We start from the raw sequence: 24,090 nt of genomic DNA on the forward strand, positions 1-24,090 counted from the left end.
CTACTCCAGGTGGGCAGTTTGATCTCACATTACATTCTCGCTCCCTTATTCGACATTAGTCCACGAGATAAGTGGGTTCGCAAGATGAGGCCGCGTTCGGTAAAATGGGGCTCTGTTTTTCCCGTTTACACGAATTTCGCATGCATCGCGCTAATTTATTGCATAATATCTCCAATCATCTCTGCCTTCGCTGTCCTTACCTTTGGCCTCATGTGGCTTTCTCAACGGTATACGATATTGAATTTTTACCAACCCGACCATGACACTGGGGGAGTTCTTTATCCTCGGGCTCTTAATCAAACGTTTACCGGTGTGTACGTAATGGAGTTATGTCTCATTGGTCTTTTCTTCATGGTCAAGGATGAAAACGCAGATGCTGTTTGTTCAGCACATGCAATCATCATGGTCATAGTACTAGCGGCTACTGTCCTCTTTCAGACATTTCTGAATTGGAGATTTGCTCCTCTCTTTCGATTTCTACCGGTGGAGTTGGGCAATTGTGACGGGACAGTGGTCTTTCCGGAACAGCAAATGAAGAGTGTTCCCCAACTCCAACAGGGGCTTTTAGGGGATCCCACAAGGATGAATGAAGTAGTTTCAGACGAGAGGAATCCACACGCCCACACGGTCGATTCGGTGATTACCGAATTTCCCACGACTCTGAAAGACATACCTGAAGAAGACCGTGAATTACTCGTAAACGACGCATTCAAACATTACGCTCTCACTGTCGAAGAACCTACGATCTGGATCCCTCGAGACAAACTTGGCGTCAGCGATGATGAAGTTTACCAATGTAAACAAGTTTCAAGTTCTGTTTCTATGTCCAACCTGCGTGCTGATTTAGATGATCATGGGCGTGTGGTCTGCGATGGCAAACCACCCGATGTTTCTAGATTCACCTATGTGAAGCTTTAACCAAAGACAGTTATTCTTGATAATTGTTTGCGAAAGAGATTCATTATTTGGCTTATTATACAATCGAAATACTTGATCAAATTCTTCGACACCCCTCAGGGACCTCGCACATATGTTTGCCGCCTTGCTACAAGACGGATCTAGAGTGGCACAGCATGGGCTTGGGGAAACGAGGACGAAAAGCAGGCGTTGTATGTAAGCATTAGCAACTAGTGCCCTTTCGGTCAGAACAGGCCGCCGGGCGTAATAAATTGTATTGTAGGTACTGTACACTAGCTACTAATCAGATCCAATAACAATTTTTGAATCATAGTACCTCCGCAGAGTCAATGCCATCGCGTGACGTTTGGATCGCTGCCAAAGTACCACGCCTTTCTGGACTCCAGACATATGAATCACTACCTAAGATGGTCAACGCTTGTCGCTCATAAGCAATCGTTCACGGATAGCGAACTGTATGGCTCTCTTCAACACGTGGGGCCCGGGAGCGTCACGGATGTAAGAATTCTAGATGGAATTAGCTGTGTACTTTCATCCAAATTTGACTCACATCAAGATCAGGCAATACTCCATCTGCAAGGAACCTAAAAGCCTCTGCAGGTAGATCTAAACAGCTTTGGGCCATTGTAGTCATGACTCTTTCAAGATAGACAACTAGGTAGCCTTCGTTCGCATCGCAGAGAATGCCATCGGCACAAAACTCCCAATTCCAATCGAGCACTCATTTTCGTTAGTCAGAAACATTTAATCCTTTAATGTGAATAGTTCTACCTATCTTAATCAACCCGTATTCGTTGACTTGGATATTATCGATGCCGAATACGATTTCGAGGTTCTTGAGATGGCAAAGGCCTGCAACAATCTTAGGTTGTGAGCTGGCCATCCCAACTGTCCCGGAAAGAATGTCTCACCTGTTTGATTATGCAGGTTACCTCTTCCGGATATAGGGGGAAAAGGTCGAACAGATCGAGATGCAGGTACTCGAAAACGATGAAGAACTTGTCATTTTCAGGCTCGTAATAGAAAGATTCTGGCCGTATAACATTGTCATGGGAGATGCTGGCAAGCTTTTCACAATCGGACAAAGACGCCCGTGGAAGCTGTTTGATTCTAACCAGCTGGCGGTTCATCAAATGGCGATGCTGGCCAATCCACATCTTCCCATGATTATGTTGGCGACGGCGTTGATAGTCCGAATCAGGATGCCTGTGCAGGTGACATGGAACAGCTGCTGGCTTGGAACTTTGCGTCTGGATCACGCAAAAGCTCTGTTTTCGTCGGATCTGTGTGCTCATAGTTTTAATTAGCTAGACATAGAAATGAAGGCCATCTGGGTATATATACTACCTTGGCCAACCGAGTTTGTGAACTACGGAAGTACTTTGATCGTTTCATCTAGTATGGACCCTGGATACCGGCCTTCCTCAAGTCTGTATTCAGACGAACCCTTCTTTCTGGAAAGCCTGGTTTGTGCCTCTGCATCTTCAATACCTGAGGATGGTATACCTATCAAGACGGAGCCAGTGAATGAAATTGAGCTTCTCCAGTCTGAAGTCGCGACTTTAAAGGCTCGTTGGACACACATATATGAGGCTCTTCAGCTCTCTGCAGCGCTTACGTGTCATATGGAAGTACTTTTCCAAAGCGCCAAGGAGCGCATCGCAGTGGAGAGAAACAAATGGCTGGCGAACTGTACGGCTATTTAATATATAGCATACTAATAGGCTACCTGATGCTCTTTAGAAGCGTGTGGCGTCCATCGCAAAGTGCCGCAGACTACAGAATAAGATGCAGACATTCTGCTGCCCAAATTGTACGTTGACGCTGATCGCCAAGAATATACCGGTTTCGCTCGGTTCTACAGTATTGAGCACTTGCACCTTCCCGTCCAAAAAAAACATACTCTTTGTAAAGTCTAGGGTGGGGCTATCCGGGTACATAGCTCTACCTCATAAGCAGATGTTTGGTCAGAATTTGGCCGCCTTATGGGTGTGTAAGCAATTTCTGGCTGAGCAAACGAAGTACTTAGAAGTACCGCTGCTGCCTGGAGTTCTGGGTCGCGAATCTGGAGAAGTGGAGACAGTCCCACAGTATGAACAATAAGTACCATAGCTTGCATCAATCAGGTAAGCACATCAAGACTCGCCCTTTTTGTTCCGGAGAAGAGTGTACACAGTGTGAAAATATACTTGGGCTACATATATGGGGCTTTGTTTATAAACGACAGTTATTTTTGGAGAGGAAGCTGCAAGTGCTGTATTATAAGGAGAAACGGCTATGTTCCTTTTGACGCCGAAATACCTAGATTCTGTTGTGGCTGATACCTGGCAGGGTTGATTTCGGCTCTGGCTGTGCATATGACATGCGCCACGCTTAGTCCATTTTGGGGCATTTCCATTAAAACTACAATAATAAACTACTGACGCTGGACCCGCACCACCCTGTATCAGCACAAATGCTTTGAGCAATCGTCCATGATTCCAGCCCACCTTCTATTTATTTGCTATATCTATCACGCTGGGTAGACCCCGGAATAGAAAGGACAGGAGATTGAAGTTCGGCTCGTTACATATTCAAGTTAATCTTTGAAGAAGTCATGGCATTATGGCATATGCATTAAATAGGCAATTCGTAGCCAAAGTAGTTAAAGTTGGCTCTAGAAACCATACATAGTATACTGGATACCATCGCTAGTATCCCACTCCGATCGATAAATCTAACAATTGTCGTTCGCTAGCCCTTACATAACACCACGTTTGCGCGTTCCAGTTTATCCAATTTTCCGTCATCACACCTCTGTACCCGAGAAGATATCCCTGCGCTATCTAGTATGGTCGGCAACTCAAACATTCTTGATATACACAATTGCCAGTTCAAGGAAGCTTCATCATTCGTGTCTCTTTGACCTTAGGACCCTCATCACCCAGATATCGGAATGTAGTTAAACTGCACTTGTCAACCACTCATGAACCATAAGCATTCTAGGCCGGTACATACCTCCAGTGAAGATTACCTAGGGCAATATTTCTGCAACCGCTGACAAACTTGATCACGTCTCGGTCAATACCCTCTCCCCAAGATGGAAGATCTGCGAGGGCAGTGCCCCATCGTCGGTAACAATCGCACAGCATCTCTCCAATCTCGTCCACAGCTTGCTGTTCTGTTAGACCCTGATCTTTGAGAATGAAGATGACGTTATTGTCCTCGCCTTGAATAAGGTCTTTTCGGTAGGAGCATAGGTCGTTTTGCCTGCTGGATATCGGTATCAGAGAGGTTTAATTACATAGGATTTGGCTCACAAGGTGATCAAATCGCATGTGAGTCGGGAGATGGCTTCGAGAGAAGGATGATCCATGACGTCTTGCGGTAAGTCAATTTTTTCAGCGAACCTGGCATTTACAGATCAACTGATTGGTTATTGAATTTTATGTATTATTGACCTGTCCCTTAGTTTTAGAGTGTCTTCGGCTCGTAGCCAATGAGCTTGAGCCTCAGCAACCGCAAACACATCTCAATCCAGACGAGATGTGCAACCATTCTTGGCTCAGGCATTGTCAAACAGGGTCATCCAAGGCAGAATGTTTCCAGTCACTCTGACTGTAGGGTGATCGACGGTGAGAAAAGGAACAAAGGATAAAAAGAAACTTACTCCATCAGCCCAATGCAGGGATACGCCCCAACGCCTCCGGCTCTCATATCCATGTACTCCCCAATGCTTAGTCTTGAAGCAGTATTTTGCACACCAACTTGCCGAAGGACACCGACGCAGTACATGGTGAGATGCCTCTTCCAGCGATACTGTAGCGCGGGACTCGCGCGTAGTCGGAAGCGGTTCCAGCATGATTGTAGGGTATGGCGCAATGGGTTCACGTCAGGTGATATTACAGGGTGGATGTTATCGAGAATAGCGAGCGTGTAAATTATCTCTTCGGCTGCTTTGATGGGGTTGTTTGCGAAGGAACCCTCGTCGAAAGCTGTTGGTTGTTAGCGGATTGTTCTGGTCAACACTTTTTTGCATGCATGGGGCGGCGTGGGCCAATGGTGACGGCTTAAACTTCTCCAAGTTTATGAGGCGAGGTTGGTTCTACCATCTGGGTGCTATTGACTGAGATTACTCACGATCATCAAATGCAAAAACCCATCCATTCCAATCATTCATAAGCTTAAGTGTCTCCAGGTCGGCATTGGGTGCAGAGATAGCGCTCATGTAGGCGATGTCGAGTCGGCTCCAAATGCTAGCCGTTTTGTCATCCATGCGAAGCGCACTGTGCGGTGTGTCAGCTATCGTTGGTGATTGACGCACGATGTGGCTTACTCTCTTAGCCATGCATCTGAGAGAGCTTTTGATGTCTTGTGCATGGGGTTGACTTCCGGCTCGACGGCCATAATTGACGAGAACAGAGCCTCGGGCAACCTGATCCACCTGTCACTCACCTCATTGGGGATGTCGACGTGATCTGAACAGATACTTGTCGAGGCGAGATGGCCGCCAACATAACTGGACGACGGTATGATAATTGAAGGCGCCATGGTTAGTTGTTGAGACTTGTGCTGTGTTTGGTTGTAAGAACAGTTATTGATTGATAGAATTACGATGCTTGAATGACGGGGACACAAAACTTCATAATGGAAAGAGGTGTGATTATAGAGTCCTCGCCGAAATTAGAGGCCGCTTGTCTAATTCAACAAATGTAAGATAAACTTTCGCGTACGGACCGAACCGTAGCCCATGTGGCTTCTACAAGGTGTATGACTGAAAATGCCGGGAATATGTCCAGGCATGTGCCGTAATCTCCATGGAGGCCGATTATGGATTCAAATGGGGGCAGATGTCATCATCCTCCACGTCCAGAATAGACCTCAGGCAAAGGGAGATATTGACCTTCGTTGTCGATTGCTTATCTATAATAACGTCACGGAGAGCCAGGTCCTGCACCCCGATGTGCCCTCTCCTTGAAAGGCATTTCGAGCCAGAAATCTAGAACTTGTTCCGGATATGCCCACGAGTAATCAGATGACTTCCACCGCTTGGAAGCCATAATTGGTCGGCTTTGATGTCATTACTGTCACAGCCTGAAGCCTGAAGCCTGAACTGATCCTGATCCGAGGGCGCTATAGCTATATATATGAGAATGCAGTGTAAGGTCAGGGACCTTGCATCCTAGTCTTTTGCCATTTAGTGCAGCGGTAAGACCCTGAATGCATCCAGGGACCCTGGCCGTGGCAATATATAAGTCCTAAAATAAGCTTGATTAGATTTTTTAAAACTTAAAAATAATTCTATAAGGTCAGTATAACTATTAAATAGCTACTTATACTATATATATGTTACGATTGGTTACCGTAACAGCGCTATAAGGCTCTATAAGCAGCTGTAAGCACTACCGTAATTGCTACAATAGCAGTTATGGCCCGATCTTTTGCCCTGTGGCTTAACGGTTAGGTGCAACCGTTACACTGATAGAGCAATCGAACAACGATTGGAAACAGAATATACAGGCCCTTGAGTCGTGAGCCGCTACGTCAGATGGCTGGCGACTGATACGTGGGCGCCCGGGCGCGCCCACTGACTAATCACCACACAATACCTTCTCCCATTGGTGCTTATGGGTCGCGCTCTGCAGCAGCAATAATCAGTCATCAAACTGCATGTTAGAAATGGCCCAAACGTTCGTGGAGGATGCCCTCCCCCCGGAAGGTACCTACTCAGCACTATACGGCACAACTTCCGCAAGTAATAGTGTCGGGACCACAAGACATGCTTGCTGAAGTCGAAGACTTCTATAGACTGTCATTGTGTCCGCAACAAGAGCAGTGGACGCGTTACGGCCCTCCGGTCGAGGGTACAACCACTGGATAACTACCTGTACATGAGAGATGCAGCATACCAACCACTTTGAAATAAATTCTGGTGTCTGCATCGTTTACTCTCCTTGCATGACATTCGTCGATACGCCAGGAAGCGCGATGTGTTTATCGGATTTGATCCGAGCTTTTGACATCATCACCAGTACAGTTCACTAATTGCGATACTTGTAGCGCTAGGATGAAGGGCATAGTACCGACACTAATCGAGCCTTGACGAAGAAAAACAGAATTGCAAATTAGAAGTAGCCCATGGATAGAATACTGCTTGTTCGCTGATCCCGGTTTCCTACAACAAGGCTTCCCACACATGAAGTGCTACGATGTGGAGGTTGATCTATGCCACATTTCGCGCGTCGGCACCGTGGGCACTATCCACTGAACGTCAGCAATGTTGTTGGCGGGTCGGAACGTAAAGACTCCATAAGAAAAGAGCCTATAGGGGTGCGAACTGGAATACTGTTTAATTCTATGATTCAGTAGAAATAGAGTGCCCAAGGCTGTCCCGTGTTTACTCCAGCCTCTAAGGAAGACCCACTTCGGTCAACCAAAAGCTTTATCTTTGGTCTTTTGTCTCCGGCATAATACTTCCTCGCCATTGAACTTTCCAAGTAATTGCATAGCACCCATCCCATGTAGGTGCGATGATGCCACTCGCCGTCTGGTGCGGGCGCGTCTACCAATTTACTCATTCGGCTGAGCATTTCCTCATCATGCCGTATCGTTTCCTGCCAATTTATAGCCTGGTGCTCTTCGACAGTATCTGATGGTATAATGATGATTATGGTCTGTAGAGAAGGAAGTCTTGCTAGTGCTTCAAAAAGGGGGAAAAGATCAGGGCTGTCCGCAACATTGATGGCGACGTGCTCTATAGGTAGCATGAGATGCTCCAGCTGCGAGTCTGTGACTGCGGACGGAGGAACTAGAAAGAGGGTCCGCGGGACAAATAGATACTCCGGAGCTCGATCAGGTCCTTCGCAAATGCTAATGGAGCGAAACCATTCGCTTCTAGCCTCCTTACACGCATGTGCGATTGGTGGCGATCGACCATGCGCGGAGCGAGGATGGCTTACCGTGATTTCACACCAATCGTGCGCGAAGGTGCAGACTCCAACGGCCGGGTCTATGCTTGCAAAAGCCGCCCGCCAGATTGCGAGACGAAGCTCAGTTGGTAGGTATTTGAAACGGGGAAATTTCGCTATACCTCCGTGTCTTTGTGTGCTTGTGCATTCCTCTCTATATTTGTTTGAACATTGATCCTCATACCGGGGCCGAGGACGGCGCTAGCGCCATATGGCGCTGCCGGGCGTGGGCTTGGGCTTGTCTGGTCTTTGAAGGGTCCATGGAATGTGAGATGAAGAGATGGACTCGCGAGGAGCGTGACAAGATGGAGACAAAGTGGAAAAGGAAAAAAATAGGCAGGTCAAATGATAAGTCCGTAGACAAATCACCAGACAGATGAGTTGACGAGTGGACAAGTGGACAAGTGGACAAGTGGACAAGTGGCCGAATTAAGATGCCAAAGCCTCTATGCCGGAGTCAATTCAACTTGCAACAGGCAAACGCACAACAAAGGATGTGCCAAACGTCCAATTCTCTCCTCCACGACACTTTTATATATGAACAAAGTGGCCGTTACCGACAGTCTGGTTCAGCCCAGGCAACTGCAGTCCTCCTGTTGGGTCAGGGGGGGGCAACTGCACGAATATTCAATCATCACCACCATGGGTACAGTACCTTTGACGAAGTTTACCTACTCTTACCAAGTCTTTTGCAAGAAGCTATTCTTGTTTTTTTTTTTTTAATTCCTTTCTTGCCTTATTTTAACCCGTTTATCACTCTAATAAACGAATATATATATAAAAAGGCAAGAAAAAGAGGTTAAGTTATAGAAGGGTCCAAAACTAGACGATTTAATTGACTAGCGCGACGCCTGCTCGCGTCCGTCTTCCGCACCTGTCCACTGCCCTACGGCTTAGCACTGTTTGGCACCTTTAGTGCCCAATTTCTTCGTTTTTGATGTCATTCAAGCTCCATGTCTTTTTTCCACCCCCGGATGAAGAGGCCCGTCTGGCCGAGTGAGGAAGAAAAGTTGTATTGAAATAGATAGAGTAAAAAATAAACGGAATTTGACTAAGCACAATTCAAAATAACATGTATAAAAATAAACACCATTCTTGGGACCTCAACGCTAATACCGGGTATCTATCCAACTTGAGACGGCAATTCCGTAAAACCCTGGATTAGGAATGTAAGAGGGCAGTTTTTTTCCCCTGCCTCGATCGTTGAGTGTGACTGAGAGAAAGACAATTTTAGTGGGTGGGGGGCGGATTCGTTTACTGATTAATTAACACCAACTAATTTATGTTCAGTGGTGGGGACGCCGGAAGCCCGGAATGATCCTGATGCTGCCTTGTCGCGGTAGCTTATCACCGCAGTGGATAACAAAGGGTCGCGACGTTTCGGCAGCTCTGACCTGTCCGCACAAATATGGCTAAAAGCGTCCGGCTGCCGTTTGCCGTCTACCGTCTGCCGTCTCACGTTTGACGTCTCACGTTTGACGTCTTACGTCTTACATCGTACATCGTACATCGTACGGCCCTGGAGGTCTGCAGGTGGCAGATCGACTTTGAGGCCTAAAATCGACCTGACTCAAGTCCCGGGTTTTCAACCCAGCTTCTATCTACTGTGCAACGTGGAAGTAGTGGGTACTATCAGGAAAGCCCGGTTGACGAACTTGCTTTACGCGATCTTACAAAATAGCCCGAAGTGGGCTCCCACTTGGGATGTCGTTCGCTCAACGACTAGTCTATGTGGACGTGACACTGTTCCGACAGATGACAATTCGTCCCTGCCTGTCGCCAATTTCGGCCGCAGAGACTGACCTACGGCTCGAAAGAATCGGCGATTTAGTATCGGCCAGATTCGTTCTGTGGCAGAAGTGCCAACGTCCAAACCCCCACCCATGGAACAGATTCCGTAACGAAGTGGAAAGCAAGCGGAATAGCTTCTTCGTAAATGAACAATGGCCCGTCATGTAACGAACGGTGGTACCATTGCCAGTCCTTCACGGCCAACTGAGCAGTAGTCTTGGCAGTGTCCTCGACCAGCAACCCCAGTTGAGCTTCCCATCACCACTAGGGCCCTATCGCAGAGGTCAGAAAGAACCCTCAAGCACTCGCGGTCGTCCAATATTGGCTGATCACTGATGATGGTAGGTAAACAAAAGATCGTTGTAGATCGGAGTTTCTGAACAACATGGGTGAGCCTGGTAATGCGTCAGAGAGTGAGAGAGTGGTGGATGGTCACGGCGGGTTCTGCCCCATATGGTTGATGGGCGAGGATGGCCACCCCGGGGAACTCATCCGTTTTCTCCTAGCTCATGCGAGGTGATTGGCAACGATCAACCGATACAGGTGTCGCTGCTGCTTCTTCTCTGCTGCTGCTGCCCTGCACGTTCACTCCAAGGTTCAAGGTTCAAAGGCTTCGGTTACTCGGAGGCAGCCTGTTTTGGGCGACCGAAATGTCATACGCCCCTTCGTTCCCGCTTACCAGTGGAGTTTCTCCTCGCTTCTTTTGAGTTTTATTTTGATTGATTCCCTTAGCCTCTTGATCTAAAACGTCAAAGCTTGACAGCCTGTCAGGCTTTTACTGTGGTGCCTGAACAATCTGTCTGCTAGCCGCAGTAGCCCTGCACTACGGTACATAATGTCATTTCGGCCAACTTGCCTAGCTTCAGTCTAACTGGAATGATCTGCGTGGTCGGATGCCGCTACTTGAGCACTTCGCGATCAGTTTTAGCTTTGTCGTTAGCTCACATGACATCCCGAGTTGTAGAGCCTTATGCAGTTCATCAAAGCGAAGCGCACAATAATCCATCGACGCGTGAAGGTGCATACTGGATGCGTAAACGAGGATGCTCCGATGTCAGCAGGGACATAACAAGGATATAACGAAAAGAAGGCCGAGAAAGAGTAGCGATAACAGAAAGTAAAAAAGGAAAGGAAGGGAAGGCAGAGAAGAAACGAGAGCCAGAAGCCGGGAGGCCCAAGTCAGCTTAGCTTGCGAAGTTATTTGTCAGGTTTGTCTTGCGCGACGCTAGAGCCAGGACGTTGACACTGGATTATGTAAGCAAAAGCAAAAGCAAAAATTAAAGTAAAAATTAAAGTAAGAATGGCGTCATATCGCGGTGTCATCGTCCAAAATGACATATGGCAATACCGCGGTAGCCTGACCATGCACACATCGTGAAGGACGGAAGGCTCAAAATACAACAATGCGAAATAGAACTACCGTGCTGCGCGTTGGTCTTCACGATAGTCATTGCTGCTGGCCACTACATTCATTGAGCTGTGGATAGACAAATCCGGTTTGACTTGATCACTCGATTGACTCGGGGGAAACCTCAGACTACCCTATACTACTCCGGACTTTGAGTCTGATAGGGCAGTGTCCCAGCCGTCAAGATATGTGCTCCACACAGAAGTGGATTTATTCTATCTAGCACGGCAAGACGTGATACCACGTGATATGGGCCCGATGCATGCTATGTTGACCGCAGCTGCCAATGTAACCTCAGAACTGAGCTTGACTGTACCAAGTGGGGACGCGGTACAATATACGGACGAACGGAAGTCCGGAACAGGACGCTGTGAACAAGATTGACAGAAGCGACGTGCAATTGAATCCACAGCCAGGGTTCGCAAAAGTTGTTGGTTCTCATCAACACCCCACCCCCCCTGGCCCTTCTCGATCATGAGATGTCGTGTCGTGTCTCATATTAGGTACTCTCTTCCTTTCCCCCCGACATTGCTTTTGTCCCGACAGTCTGGTACCGTGAAGTAGCGGTTGAATTTGGACGGAAACCCGTTGGATGAGTGTTTTTTTTTTTCAATTCTTTCTTGGTTCTAGGATCGACTATGGATGGAGTAACACCGACATCACCGCTCGTCTGCGCAGCGACGGACCAACAGCCCTTACGGACGAAATGGGCCATTCTGTTGCAAGAAACCTGCGAGTCCAGTTCAGGACCCGACACTCGACCCATTCGATCTCGTCGTTCGCTCAAAAGCCCGGCCTGCTAGGTCCCGATAAGGGTTCGGGAAGATGACGGCCGGGGATCGATCGATGATGGCCCTTCTTCGTCTCTGCCTCCATTTCGACTCCAGAGACTGTCATACAAACAGGTCAAAAGAATCCTCCAAAACATGGCGCCCAAGAAGACTCGATCCAGGTCGCCCGACCCAAATGACCGAGCACGGGTCAGCTCGGCGATGCGCAAGAGAGGGAACACGGCGATCAAGAAGAACTACAAGTTCGGCAAGGACTGCGGTACGATCGCGGTGCTGTTGTTCTACAACAAGATCCACGGATTCTGGGACGGGTCAGTGTACACCCCCCCGGGGGAATCACTACCAGAAAACACGGACGAGCTGGTAAGTTCACCAATACAGGAACCCCGGAGAAGCCGACCGGGCAAGCTGCTGACTGGGGGATGATGGCGATTGCAGATACGAGACGTCGAGCGCAGGCAGGTCGTGTCCAACCACAATCTTGTTCTGAGACCAGCAAGACAACGGAAGCAGCAGGATAGGGCAAAGCCGTGCAAGGTCACAAAGTCCTACAAGGCCACGAAACCGGCACCGAGGCCGTCGCCCCGCGTACGCAGCCTTCGCAGTAGAAGACGGCCCGGTGATGGATCACCTGTGCCTGGAGCCTCGCCGGCTCAACCCCAGATTACCGTTGCTGGCGATGAGTCGGAGTCCGAAGATGAAGATGAAGACGAAGACGAAGACGAAGGCGGAGATGGAGACGACGGCGCGAGTGTCTGGGACGTCCCCAGAAGTCCAGCGCCGAGGGAGACGCAACGTCGGAGTCGTCGGGGTCGTCGTAGTGTTCGCTCTGATGCGGATAAGCCCGTAGCTCGACGCCAGAACGATGCCGCCCCAGGCACCTATGCAGTTGATCCTGTTCGCGTCGCTGAGCGTACCAACGATCATGTCAGCGACGACGATGAAGGTGGCGACTATAAACAAAAGCACCGAGGCCAAGCCCGCCGAGCCCGCGGCCGCAATCGTCGTCGTGGGTTTGACGATCAAGGCGAACCGGCAGAACCAAACAGGAATGCCGCCTCGCACCACCTTGGCGACCATGAGGTGGCACACGAGCAGAGCGCTGCGATACCGTACACTTCTATGGAGGACGGAGATGCGGAAGGTGAGCCGTGGGGCGAACCGACGGCACCTCTTGCTCCTATGGGTACGGCTGGTCCGATGGATGCTGCAGTTGACATGGCCCACTGTGATGAGGTAAGGTCCATGGATATGACGACGGGGACGGAAGACGATGCCTGGATGCACTCGGCTATCATGGAGTTTGGTGACATGGCGGATATGCCAGGTGCGCAGCACTGGGGTGACATGCTGGAGTTTGATGCCGACAACATAGATATGCACATGGATGTGGACTTGGACATGGGCCTGATGGATCAGTTTGGCAACGGGCAGCTAGCCATCGACATGATGGGTCTTCCCTCAGCCGGCCCTGGTGTCGTTCCTGCGGTGTCCACAGAAGTCGGAGGAAACCAGGACGACCTTGGACTGGTGCAAGGCGACGGCGGCGACGCTAACGGTGATGGTGATGCGGATGGTGATGCGGATGGTGATGCGGATGTTAATGCCGATGCCGATGCTGGCAATGGCACCATCAAAATGTTACAGCCCAGTGCTGTTACTGCCAGTGGCAGCCGCGTATTCTCCACCCAGTCCAGTGATGGTGCCCTTGGAGTACAGGCGCAGCGTCTGCTGGACGAGACGCATCCTAGCCCACGGTCGATCGGCGTTCCAGGCTGGCCCGACACTCTGGAACATACCACAACTGCGGTTAAGGACGGAGAACGGCCGGCTCGTTTTGCTGGAAACCAGCTGTTGGCGATCATCGCTAAAGCATTGTCCCAGATGGACAGCTACGGAGATGTTGAGCCAGATATCGGCGATAAAAGTTGTTGGCCAATGCAAAGTCGAGACATGATCGGTATGCCGTTCGCGATGCCGGCTTGATGAGTACGGACTACCTCCGGCTTGCATCGTCCTTCACTCGCTTGCCCATCACTGCGCTTCTTTCGCCTCTGTTTTTCCGTCAGTCGTCCATTCGGGAATCGAGAAAGAAGAGGAGCAGAGACGAAGGGGGCAAGACAGGTATCGGAGTGTCTCTCTCTGTCTCTCTCGACAGTACGACATGATGGATGGAGGAAACAAGGATAGAATTAGAATAGAAGAAATGAACAGAATGAAGATACCGTACTCGTTGCATTACTTGTTGGTTGAGTGATTTATCAAGCAAGGCAAAACTCTTGCCGTGGTGGCTTGTCTCCTTCCACTGATCTACGCGGTCAGGCACGCGGTCAGGGGCAATTGATTTCACCTAATCAAACGATGGGATGGCTCGTGCACATATTGAGTGGGGGCCCGGGGGACCGGCTTACCATAATTTCGCGTCAGTCAGCAATAAAAAGAGATGGACTATTACAACAATGCTTGCTACATGGGAAATTGATCGCCAAGTCATTACACGGATCGAGATGACAGAATATACTACAATTACTTCCTTCCTTCCATCCATCTCAAGCTACACGTGGCATGTAGCGACAGCATGTCGACAGCAATGTCCAGATGGGCATAATAGAGCCTGCGGTGTATTTGATGTGACTGGCAGAATGTTACTCAAGATGACCAATAAAGTTTGATTACCGGTATGTCGAGTCGACATTGTCGACGATGATAGCTAGCCAACAGATTGTGGAGCATGCATGGCTTGCTCGAGCAGAGTGAGAGAGAGAGAAGAGGCCAGAACCAGACAATCATGACTACGTTTACAGCAGAAACCATACAAAACTCATGGCCACCAAAGGAAGCACAGAAGTCCATCATCCACGTCTCGTCCCATGCGGCCAAAAAAAGAGTTGTTCGTTCGATGTTTAAGTATTGGTTACTGCGCCGCAGTAGAATGTCTCACTGCTGCACCATATACGTCCGCTCTCAAGCCACCATGAACGTCAGAGGCTTGGCGCACAAACAAAACGTAAGACCACCGCCTATCTTGCGTTCAATTTTTCTGCGCAGATCGAACTCGCAAAAGCATCATCATCAGCAGGATCGGGCTCTTGAGACTGGAGCTGATCGAGGACATGGTCCGCAAGCGGCCGGAAAAACAATGGACGCTAATTCTTGGTTTGAGCGGATGGACATAGATCAGGAGGAGGCGCCGAGAGACACAGAGATGGTTATACCAACGATTGTGATACATCCGCCATCAGGCGATGATTGTGATATGCAGGAGGAGACAATGGATGTGGAGATGGTCTGTACTGAGGATGAGTCGCAGCTATAGGGTAGGCAACTCAATTGGAACACAGCATCTGGACATATTCTGGCGCGTCAAAGAAGGGTGTTTGCGGCCCGGATGGACTGACAGGTTTGGCAAAAGCCCAAAGAGCCGTCTTGGGTGTGCATAAAACTGCACTACCGCCATGTTCGGAGATGTCTGCATCGCGAGCTCCTTTGGATCCGATGGCTCGTGGTGAATACATGAAACTGGACGAAAAGAGAGCCTTGCAACGCAGTGTACTGGACAGGGATAGGGAGCATGGCACCGGGAAAGAAGCCAAACCGTGGGAGAGACTCAAGAGGCTAGCGAAGACGCCATACAAAAGAACAAATCGTTACCTTCAGGTACCAGATTCCAGACCAGCTCAATCGGTCGTGCACTCTGCAGCAAGCCATCCTCTCGATACACCATCACGTGTTACGGAGGACAGAACCAGGTCGACAACTGAAGACCATCGCAAGGAGGATGGCCGCATATTTATCCACTTCACCCACAATCATCCATGTAGAGAAGACGGAGAGGATGAGGATCTCCGCTGCCTGTGGATTGATTTCAGCGATGATGAAGCCGATGGCCAAGTGATCCGCACATGAAGACACCGCCCCAGTGATGATTCGACCGAGGCCAGCTTGAATAGTATGTACCAGGTATAGCCATGAAGGGCCTTGGCTAGTGTAGCTGAGGCCAGCGTGTCTAGGCTTTGTAGATATTGTAATATGCCGCCTCATCACCTCGTGAGGAGCTGCTGTTGTCGGTTTACTAGCCTGGTATCAAGGAATGTAGATCTGACCAGCACATCATTGCCCGTAGGGCGTCGCGTCGAGAGTTGTCATAGATGAACCGTTACTGAATTCTCTCCAGCCATAGACTCGTAGAGATAAAAGACATCGCTGCCCAACTCCTGAACGCTCTGTTTGCTTTGGCAAGGTTGGCACGGCTTGACGCGACGTGAAAACGGGTCTCGTTCGCGTTCAGCCATTGTAAGATAGATGCCACAGTACAGAGGCGTGATTATTCCAACTGCATTGTATTGCATACAAGCCACAGCTTGGTTTACATGCGGCCCTTCCTCATAACAATGCAGAGGACCCACCCACCAAGGCACTAGATCCTTTGACCTGGGAACTTCTTTTCAATCTCCCGTCCCCGTGTGGACTTTGTATCAACAACGCATCGCATCAGCTACACATCCTTCATAATGGAAACGCATCGTGGTTATGTACAAACTGTTGAGGTTGAAGATTGAACATGAAGGATGGTACAATGATAGTCCGATCCGTCTGTCATATAAGCTTGGGATGACATGTCCTGTCTGTAGTTAGTTGTTCTTTATCCTTACATCAATCAATCTCATTACCTCACTTCAATACAAACACCAGCCGATGCCATTCGACTTTTGGAAGCCTGCCGATTAGGCGTTTTGCCCCGTTTGCAACGACGAGTCGACGACTTTCGGGAAAAGAGCGGCAATCAATTCGATCTGGTTCTGTTTTTGTCTGGGATGAGCGGGAAACCGGTATGAGAAGATGGACTGATGGCAAGTCATGGAGTGCCAGTCGGATTGCAGGAGGCTTCCTCATATACCGTGAACTGAAAGCCAAGCGAGGCGGATGCTTCTCTACTAATCGAAGAGGTGCGGATAAAACTGCAGACTCCGATCGCGGTTGTGATGGGTACCAGGACTATGGAGAGTCTGGGAGGCAACGATACAAGGCAGACGGTCTTGTGAAGCAGTCGTTCAGCATCACCACCTCCTGTGGCAACCACTTTCACCTCATCTCGTACTACTCCTGGCTTCAGCATGGCCAATCTGGTCTTCAGCGACCGACAAACGACCCTGAATTGCGAAACATCGTTCCCCCCAAACACATTTACACCAAGTCCAGTATGGACAAGTTCAACACCACACCCGCTCTCACTCGCGAGCCGATGCAGCAGCCTCCTTACGTCGCTCCTCAGCCTCGTCAACAACCTCATGCTGTCGACGGTCAGCCTGGATATAGCCGGACTCCTTCTCCTGCAGCTACTCCTCCTTACACGCGTCGCGTCTCCCACTACCCTCCCACTGCTCTCCAACAATACCCTCCACATGTCAGCTATCCAGACCTGCCTCTCCCAAACTACGCCAACACAGCTGTTTACGAACAGCCTGGGCTTCTTTCTGTCCTGCCGGCCAAACCTTACACAGAAAACGCTTCACAGCACTACTCGCATCCTACTCTTCCCGGAACGCACGAACGCTCTCGCGACCAGCATCTTAAGTCAGTCGGCCAGAGCGCCGTAGGTGATGCTCCATCGAGTACTTCCCACACTTACCAAGTAGCACTACCAAGTCCCGGCGCTTTGGCCAACGGTCCTACCGGTGCTTCCTTGGCGGCAATTGGCACACCTTCTGGTAGAACCGTGAGTGTTGGGCCCCCCGGAAACTCTCACTTCTATGTATCGCGACCGTCTGCCCTTGATGCTGTGCTGCACCACACCCCCACTGCTGGCGAGAGTGGCAGCGTCAAGCCTGGCAACGTTACGAGCAGTCCTCGGGCGTCCAGTGCAAGCGTACTGGAGACGGGTGGTTCTAGCGAGGACGCGAAAGCGTTGAAGTTGTTGGACCGCAGGTTTTGTATCTGATCTAGCAGAAGGAACGGCCCGCAGTTTTTGAAGACCCATCTTAGAATGATTCAAGCTGGTCTGGACACTTTCATCTGGGGCTGTATCAGATTGGGAGGGAGGGGGGTGTTGTTTCTACACATCATGCGACTGAAACACGTTGTGGAAATTGGGGAACACAAATTTCAAGATAACGTATTGTGTCTGTCTACCGGCAAGTCCGAGCCAACATATCGTTTGGCCCATCCGGGGGGTATTTCAGAGAACCCCACCACAATGTCAGACGTGCGGAGTCGCTAACCGTTGGCGACGGATTTTGGTGGTGACGCGATTCTTCTCTTGCCCCCACCCCCCCTGCGTATGTAATTGGTATCCAGGGAACTTTAAGAACAGGCTCATCTCCCACCTGGACATTCTGCGTTTTCACCTGCTTCCCTAGCTTTGCTCTATTTCATCTATCCTCACCGTTTTAAAGTACTTTTCGTCTCCTCCTCCTCCTTCTTCTTTCCCCTTTGGTACTGTTACGTCTCTATTAGAGACCCCATCCGTTGTGTTTGCGGCAAGTACCATAAAAACCTACCAAGGGTACCAGAACTTATATCTCTCTTCACACAACGGTACATCTTCCTGATCGCAGATCCATTGTTTCGCGAATCATTCCGCTCTGCAGAAATGTCAGCCACTTCGAGGCGAGAGAATGAAGGTCCCGCATGTGATAAACGTTCTGCTGTCGACCCTTCAGGACCGCATCGGGAACGCCTCCATCAATACCCCAAGAACTCTCTCCGTGATCTTCTTCAGATAAACCTCGACAAAGGGCTATTCAGACAACCCGTACAGTGGGTAGATTTGCACGCTCGACTACTCGGTACGCAATGGGAGGAATTACCGCCATGTGATACACCTGGCCCTATAGTGGTCAAAGGCACGCAACCTTCGCGAAGTCATCTTGACCCGTCAGAACCCGCCCAGGCTCTCTGCAACGCGCTTACAGACATTATCCAGCCTGATCTGGACCCTGCTCGCTTATCCAATGCTATCAAAACCGGCCTAGGGACACTATGGCCGGCGGTCTTCAGCAACTCAGGCCACCTCCCCGAACTCGATCTGTACTTTGGCGACCACGTTTACTTGAGTGCGGTGCAAGTGAAGGCCATATGGCATCTCCCCTGTGACGGGGCAAAGTCTCACTACTCTTCACCCGCACCAGCTTCAACACAACCTGCAGGTTGTTCCGACACGTCAACACAATCCCCATCCAGTGATAACTACACTACCGGTCCCGCGATTGCCTACATCAGCAAGGAAGAACTGGCGTTCAGGCGAAGCAGACCGTTCGAAGTCCACGAGCATCCGGAAACAAAACAGAACGAGCCTGTCATCCACCTTGGGGAATTAATAGCTCGCAAGCTTGTCCCTTCAAACATGGACCGCGATGCGTATCTTGTCGCCGTATTTCTCGGGATGGCGCAGGCGCACTTCTACAGTCCGCCACCTGCTGCTAACAAAGGTAGACCGACGATTAAACTAAAGGAAGGCATTCCGCCATGTCCGGACTTTCGTGATCTCAAATTAAGGATCGTCACCCACAATACCGAGACATCAAGCTTTATCGTCTACACCGGACATGTGACGAGCAGATTTCTGCAAAAGTTCCACGATCCTTCTTACGCTTGCCCCAATGATGACAATGCTTCCTCGTCTGGCATCAAGATCGAATACACCCGAGTTCCTGTATGGCCAATCCTGGGCCTACGCGAAAGGCTCGGCAAAGCTTTGGGCGACGAGATTGTCGGGGCTTTCAACCAAGATGAGATGAAAACGTGGGAGAAAGATCCTGGGGAGAAGCGTGGGGAGAAGCGAAAGCGGGATCTGTGTCCAAAACTTCCCATCGGCGACAAGAATGTCTCGAGTGAGAGAGACAAACGCCGGCGTGGCCCGCAAAAGGGAGGTCAAGCATGAAGTCCATCATAGGTGGTAATGATGGCTTGTAGCCGGCATTGGACTGTCGCATCTGCTATCAGGTACATCTCTCCATGACGAGACGGTAACAAGAGGTCGTACGTGGCACATCACCGCATTTCCCTTTGTCTAGGAAGAGCTATGGGACCTGCAAGATATCGTCCAGGAGAGGATTATTTAAAGGGGATTTAGAGTGATTGTTGAGCTATGTTTCTTCCTTTCTTGGATGTATATATACACTTAGAGACCGATTACTATATATTTCCTTACGTTTATTTAGAGTAAAAATACCGGTTGATAGTCACCGTAAGAACGCTTGCTCATACCCAAATCTCGTGATGTGCATGAACATGGCAGCATACATAGTTCGAGAAACGCAGTTGACGCTAGCTCACCCCAAGTGTGGAGTCAGATTTATTTTTAGATAATTAACTAACGTTACCGAATCGGACCACCCCGCAAACCCGTGTTAGTGGCCGATTGGACTCAAATCGCCCGCTAATAACCTCTTTAGGAAACTAAAACATTTGCTGTCCTTTTACCCACGAGACTCCAGGTCTCTCAGTATTTCGCAGTGCAGCATTGAGCAGCCGCACCTTCCGGTTGAAAATTACACAATGTTATTAAAATCCGTAACGAGACAGCTGGTGTACATGGCTCTACCTCAGCGTTCTCCTCTCCATGTATGGCGTTGTTGGTGTAAAGCATGACGAGACCGGCACCATTGTCGACCCTGATGTCGTCGCCGAGACTTGGACTCTCCTACTGCTGCTCAGGCTGAGTGGTACAGTCGCAGCCCAATTGATAGGCAAATAGACCAAGTCTACCATTCTGAGAAACGTTCACTATACCATTCATCCCTTAAAAGAAAGAAGGAAGGAAGAAAGGAAGAAAGGAGAGTGCTTACAGGAGATACACTTTGATGGCTAACGAGTCAATCACGCAGAGATTGGTTGTTCGATATGTGGTCCTGTTTGGCAATCTCACAAACACTCTCCTCATCAAATCGGTTGATACGTTGACGAAGCACCTAAAGGAGGCATACAGCCTTTCCACAGGTTAGCTCTGGAATAGCATGCCCGATGCCGAAATGGCCACGTAATAGTTTGCGTTCGCAGCAAGTATTGGCGTGTGTTGCGGATGACCTGCAAGTATGGCTCTTTCTTCATTCGCATTGTCTATGTGGAGTGCGATCGAAAACCTGGAAGAAGCTCATGTCTTCTCGGTCGGGACAAAACGCTCTCCCTCAACCTAGCAACAGCAGTACCAGTGGGTGTCGTGTTTATCCTCACCAATCGCGTGGCCTCGGCTCGACGGCCAAGAGCGCGGCGTAATCGCTAATAGTAAGCTGCTCTCCTATCCTGAGATGCGATATCCGGGAACCTTTGTAATCTATGTATCACATGGCGAAAGTCGATCGTGGAGCAAGGGGATTCAACGTGACACTGACTACCTCTGATCGCATTATAAATATGGCCAGCGGCACATTCTATTCGAGAGGTTTGACAGAGCATTCCTCTTTTCCTCTTCACACATAAAATGTCTTTTCACGCGAACGCGGCAAAATCGACCCCATCCGCCATGCCCCATGATGATGGCCTAACAGAGTAGGTATAGGCTGAGGAAATCGGAGTAAGTACCATAGACGCTCTATATTTGACTCTCTTTCACTAACTTCAATCGTTTCCTTTGGCAGAATCTTATGCTTACCAAGCCAGCGAAAAATCGAGTTCCTAGTTGGTGAACACGAGACGCTGTATACCTTTCCATTAGAACTCTTTACCGAAGAATCCACCAAACTCGCCGCAAAAGCAGAGAAGGAGGCGGGTGATCTCAAGGATACATTGAGACATTGTACTGAGAAGACTTTCGGTCGTCTTTTTCAAGCCCTCACGATCCTTGACTATCGCGAAGAGGTGCCGGCCGACATCCTTACGAAGGAAACAACAGACGCCCAAGAAAAGGTTGGACATCGCACCTGTCTCAGGATGTAGCTCTTTTGTTCATGTTTCTCAGCCCGTCTTGGTTAAAGAAGAAGACAACCGCCGTGATGGTTCGACTGTTAACAAAGACCACCTCAAGCTAGTCGTTCCTGATAAACTCCCGTATTCCATGGCATCATACAAGGAGCGATGGAAATCTTTCGAAACTACAGGATCAGAGCCTTGGTCCCTCGATGCGTACAAGCACGGACTCAGAGTTACCGCCATCAACTCCTTTCTTCGGCCACTGCGGAGCTCAGGTTACCCTGGTGGCATGGTATGGGAGCCCGATGCATGTGAAGATGTTGGCAAGTCGTATTTTTCCCGTATTCATGAGTCATTTTGAGCTATTCAAAATCGCAAATGAATTAGGACCCGGACTGATCAGTGAAATGGCCTTATATCGTCTCAGAGTCAGACTGAGTACATATGTGGTGCATGAGGCTGCGTTTCCTGACTTGATCCGATTTACCGTCGAAGTATACAAGACCACGGCACCAGGCAACCCGGCAAGAGCCATCATATCGAACTTTGTTGCATGTTTTCATCAACACATGTTTCATTATAAGGGCTTCATCACGGCCTTGGGGGAGGTGGACGATCTTTTACTGGATGTCCATGGTTACTTTGATGAGAAGTATTCTCCATCCACTGCCCTGCGCGCGAAGAGGCAGAGAACCAAGTAGACGTTCTTGGGCGGTGTCGTTCCAGCAGGAAGATCGCCATCGTTTCACAGAAATACTCATTGCGGAGGGTCCGTTCAGTGTAACTAGGACGTTTAGGAAGATTCTACCAAATAGAATTGCGTCACAGGTAGAGCTGAGACACCGACCGTGATTTTCCGAAGTGAACGTATAGCACGTGGGACTAGGATCTAACCAACTATGCCAGACGCCACTTGCTAATGATACCAAGATCGCACACCTCCGTGGTCTAGTACGCAGGGTTATTATCCGAGTGTCGGAAGACATGAGAAGCACAGTTGTGGGAAATGGCATGGTAATGAACATGCATGCTAACAGAAACGTATGGGGAGGTGCTAAACTGGATGGTGTCCTTGCCGACCGAAACTACGATACTTATCGATCTAGTCTACTGAGAGGGTTAGCTTTATGAACCTGCTCCAGGGTTCCTCTTAGCTCCAATTGTCCGATACTGCCAAATATATGCTACGAGGATAGAGAGCTTCTGAGCACTGGACTTTAGCGCCCGGGAATAGGCTTGGTTTTGATACTCTCTACTGACATTCGCCGACTTCTTTGGTCACCCCTAACAGAGCCTTCTCAGACGCAGTCTCAAATATGGGACAGGATGGGGGGAAGATGACTACGTCGGGACAGCTTTCGCCGATAAACTAAACAGCGTAGACAAAGGATACATTGTTGTAGCGGAAAGGGGGATGGCATGAAGAGGAGCCATAGGGAGAAAAGTATTTTGTATAGCAAAAAGAAGTTCACTAATTGTGTAGGTGTGACCCATGCGAGCTCGAAGATGGCTTCTCCCGCAGCTCTAGTCTGTCTCAGTCTAGCTAGCAACGTAGCCTACAACGAGACCAGCAAGCTTACTCAGCGCCTCTTATCCTGTAGAACCCCCCCCAGTATATCATAGATCTCGTACTTTATGTCTTCGATATCAGCTGCCATATCTTCTATTGCCTCTGCCAACGCCTCGAGTCTGCTACTTAGAAAGTGGAGGCGGTGCTGGCCTCGCGAGCCGCTGTCGACGTCTCGATGGCGCGTGTAGGGCGTCGGAGACTCGTCTGAGCCGGAGAATCTGTCGTCCTCGACCTCCGAGAACGCGCTGCGTTCAACAGGCCTTATGCGTCTGTACCTCTGACTCAGAGTTGATTGGGGAACTGTAGGTGTTTGCGGAAGTGAGTTTCCATCATCCCCTTCAGAGTCGGGGACGATGAAGCTATCGGAATCACTGCTATGGCTCGAACCATCGTCGCTATACTCTACAGGATATTAAGAACTAACACTACGCAATTTTGTAGCTCATACCCATACCTAAAGCTTCGTGGTTGTGAGGTTGGTGATGCATCATCAGACGGTGTGCCATGGTTATATGGCTACTGGTAAGACACAGGTGCTACTCTTAGCCTAACGAGAGCTTTACGATATCGAGGGGACTTCTGTCAACTATATACCCCAAGTACATTGCATGTATTGTTGCGCTGTTTGCCTGCAAGGCGATATAGTCGTACTACCCCAAAGTCAATTGGTGGTTCAGGCAAAAACTGGCGCTTACTTTCGCTGAGATATCGTGTGTCCATGTTATGTGAGGCGTAGTAGGTATGGAATGGCGCTTATGATGCTGTGTCCACTTCCAGCCCGGCAACAGTCATCTAATTCACGTCGCAGTAGCATGCACA

At 49.4% G+C, this 24,090-nt stretch overlaps 10 protein-coding genes across 10 annotated transcripts; 7 read left to right on the plus strand and 3 right to left on the minus strand.

Moving 5' to 3' along the window:
• Window positions 1-531: 531 nt before the first annotated feature.
• FPOAC1_013811 (uncharacterized protein) lies at window positions 532-918 on the plus strand (the record flags this gene model as incomplete). The annotated part of the gene is made up of 1 exon (XM_044858152.1): window positions 532-918. One exon carries the CDS (start codon window positions 532-534, stop codon window positions 916-918), a length of 387 nt encoding a protein of 128 aa, XP_044700976.1.
• A 411-nt stretch (window positions 919-1,329) lies between these two features.
• On the minus strand, window positions 1,330-2,213 carry FPOAC1_013812 (uncharacterized protein; the record flags this gene model as incomplete). Its single annotated transcript, XM_044858153.1, has 4 exons — window positions 1,330-1,425; window positions 1,469-1,638; window positions 1,690-1,780; window positions 1,830-2,213. 4 exons carry the CDS (start codon window positions 2,211-2,213, stop codon window positions 1,330-1,332), a joined length of 741 nt encoding a protein of 246 aa, XP_044700977.1.
• Window positions 2,214-3,791: 1,578 nt separating this feature from the next.
• Window positions 3,792-5,448, minus strand: FPOAC1_013813 (uncharacterized protein; the record flags this gene model as incomplete). Its single annotated transcript, XM_044858154.1, has 6 exons — window positions 3,792-3,864; window positions 3,916-4,167; window positions 4,218-4,307; window positions 4,568-4,892; window positions 5,038-5,183; window positions 5,234-5,448. The coding sequence occupies 6 exons, from the start codon at window positions 5,446-5,448 to the stop codon at window positions 3,792-3,794; spliced, it is 1,101 nt and encodes a 366-aa protein (XP_044700978.1).
• Window positions 5,449-11,990: 6,542 nt separating this feature from the next.
• Window positions 11,991-13,841, plus strand: FPOAC1_013815 (uncharacterized protein; the record flags this gene model as incomplete). The annotated part of the gene is made up of 2 exons (XM_044858155.1): window positions 11,991-12,218; window positions 12,294-13,841. The coding sequence occupies 2 exons, from the start codon at window positions 11,991-11,993 to the stop codon at window positions 13,839-13,841; spliced, it is 1,776 nt and encodes a 591-aa protein (XP_044700979.1).
• Window positions 13,842-14,643: 802 nt separating this feature from the next.
• On the plus strand, window positions 14,644-15,171 carry FPOAC1_013816 (uncharacterized protein; the record flags this gene model as incomplete). Its single annotated transcript, XM_044858156.1, has 1 exon — window positions 14,644-15,171. One exon carries the CDS (start codon window positions 14,644-14,646, stop codon window positions 15,169-15,171), a length of 528 nt encoding a protein of 175 aa, XP_044700980.1.
• Window positions 15,172-15,320: 149 nt separating this feature from the next.
• Window positions 15,321-15,761, plus strand: FPOAC1_013817 (uncharacterized protein; the record flags this gene model as incomplete). The annotated part of the gene is made up of 1 exon (XM_044858157.1): window positions 15,321-15,761. One exon carries the CDS (start codon window positions 15,321-15,323, stop codon window positions 15,759-15,761), a length of 441 nt encoding a protein of 146 aa, XP_044700981.1.
• Window positions 15,762-16,686: 925 nt separating this feature from the next.
• On the plus strand, window positions 16,687-17,793 carry FPOAC1_013818 (uncharacterized protein; the record flags this gene model as incomplete). The annotated part of the gene is made up of 1 exon (XM_044858158.1): window positions 16,687-17,793. The coding sequence occupies one exon, from the start codon at window positions 16,687-16,689 to the stop codon at window positions 17,791-17,793; it is 1,107 nt and encodes a 368-aa protein (XP_044700982.1).
• Window positions 17,794-18,444: 651 nt separating this feature from the next.
• FPOAC1_013819 (uncharacterized protein) lies at window positions 18,445-19,734 on the plus strand (the record flags this gene model as incomplete). Its single annotated transcript, XM_044858159.1, has 1 exon — window positions 18,445-19,734. One exon carries the CDS (start codon window positions 18,445-18,447, stop codon window positions 19,732-19,734), a length of 1,290 nt encoding a protein of 429 aa, XP_044700983.1.
• A 1,539-nt stretch (window positions 19,735-21,273) lies between these two features.
• On the plus strand, window positions 21,274-22,062 carry FPOAC1_013820 (uncharacterized protein; the record flags this gene model as incomplete). Its single annotated transcript, XM_044858160.1, has 3 exons — window positions 21,274-21,341; window positions 21,449-21,698; window positions 21,751-22,062. The coding sequence occupies 3 exons, from the start codon at window positions 21,274-21,276 to the stop codon at window positions 22,060-22,062; spliced, it is 630 nt and encodes a 209-aa protein (XP_044700984.1).
• A 1,219-nt stretch (window positions 22,063-23,281) lies between these two features.
• Window positions 23,282-23,777, minus strand: FPOAC1_013821 (uncharacterized protein; the record flags this gene model as incomplete). The annotated part of the gene is made up of 2 exons (XM_044858161.1): window positions 23,282-23,673; window positions 23,726-23,777. 2 exons carry the CDS (start codon window positions 23,775-23,777, stop codon window positions 23,282-23,284), a joined length of 444 nt encoding a protein of 147 aa, XP_044700985.1.
• Window positions 23,778-24,090: the final 313 nt, after the last annotated feature.

This window comes from Fusarium poae (genome assembly GCF_019609905.1).
Source record: "Fusarium poae strain DAOMC 252244 chromosome Unknown contig_3, whole genome shotgun sequence".
NCBI lineage: Eukaryota > Fungi > Ascomycota > Sordariomycetes > Hypocreales > Nectriaceae > Fusarium > Fusarium poae.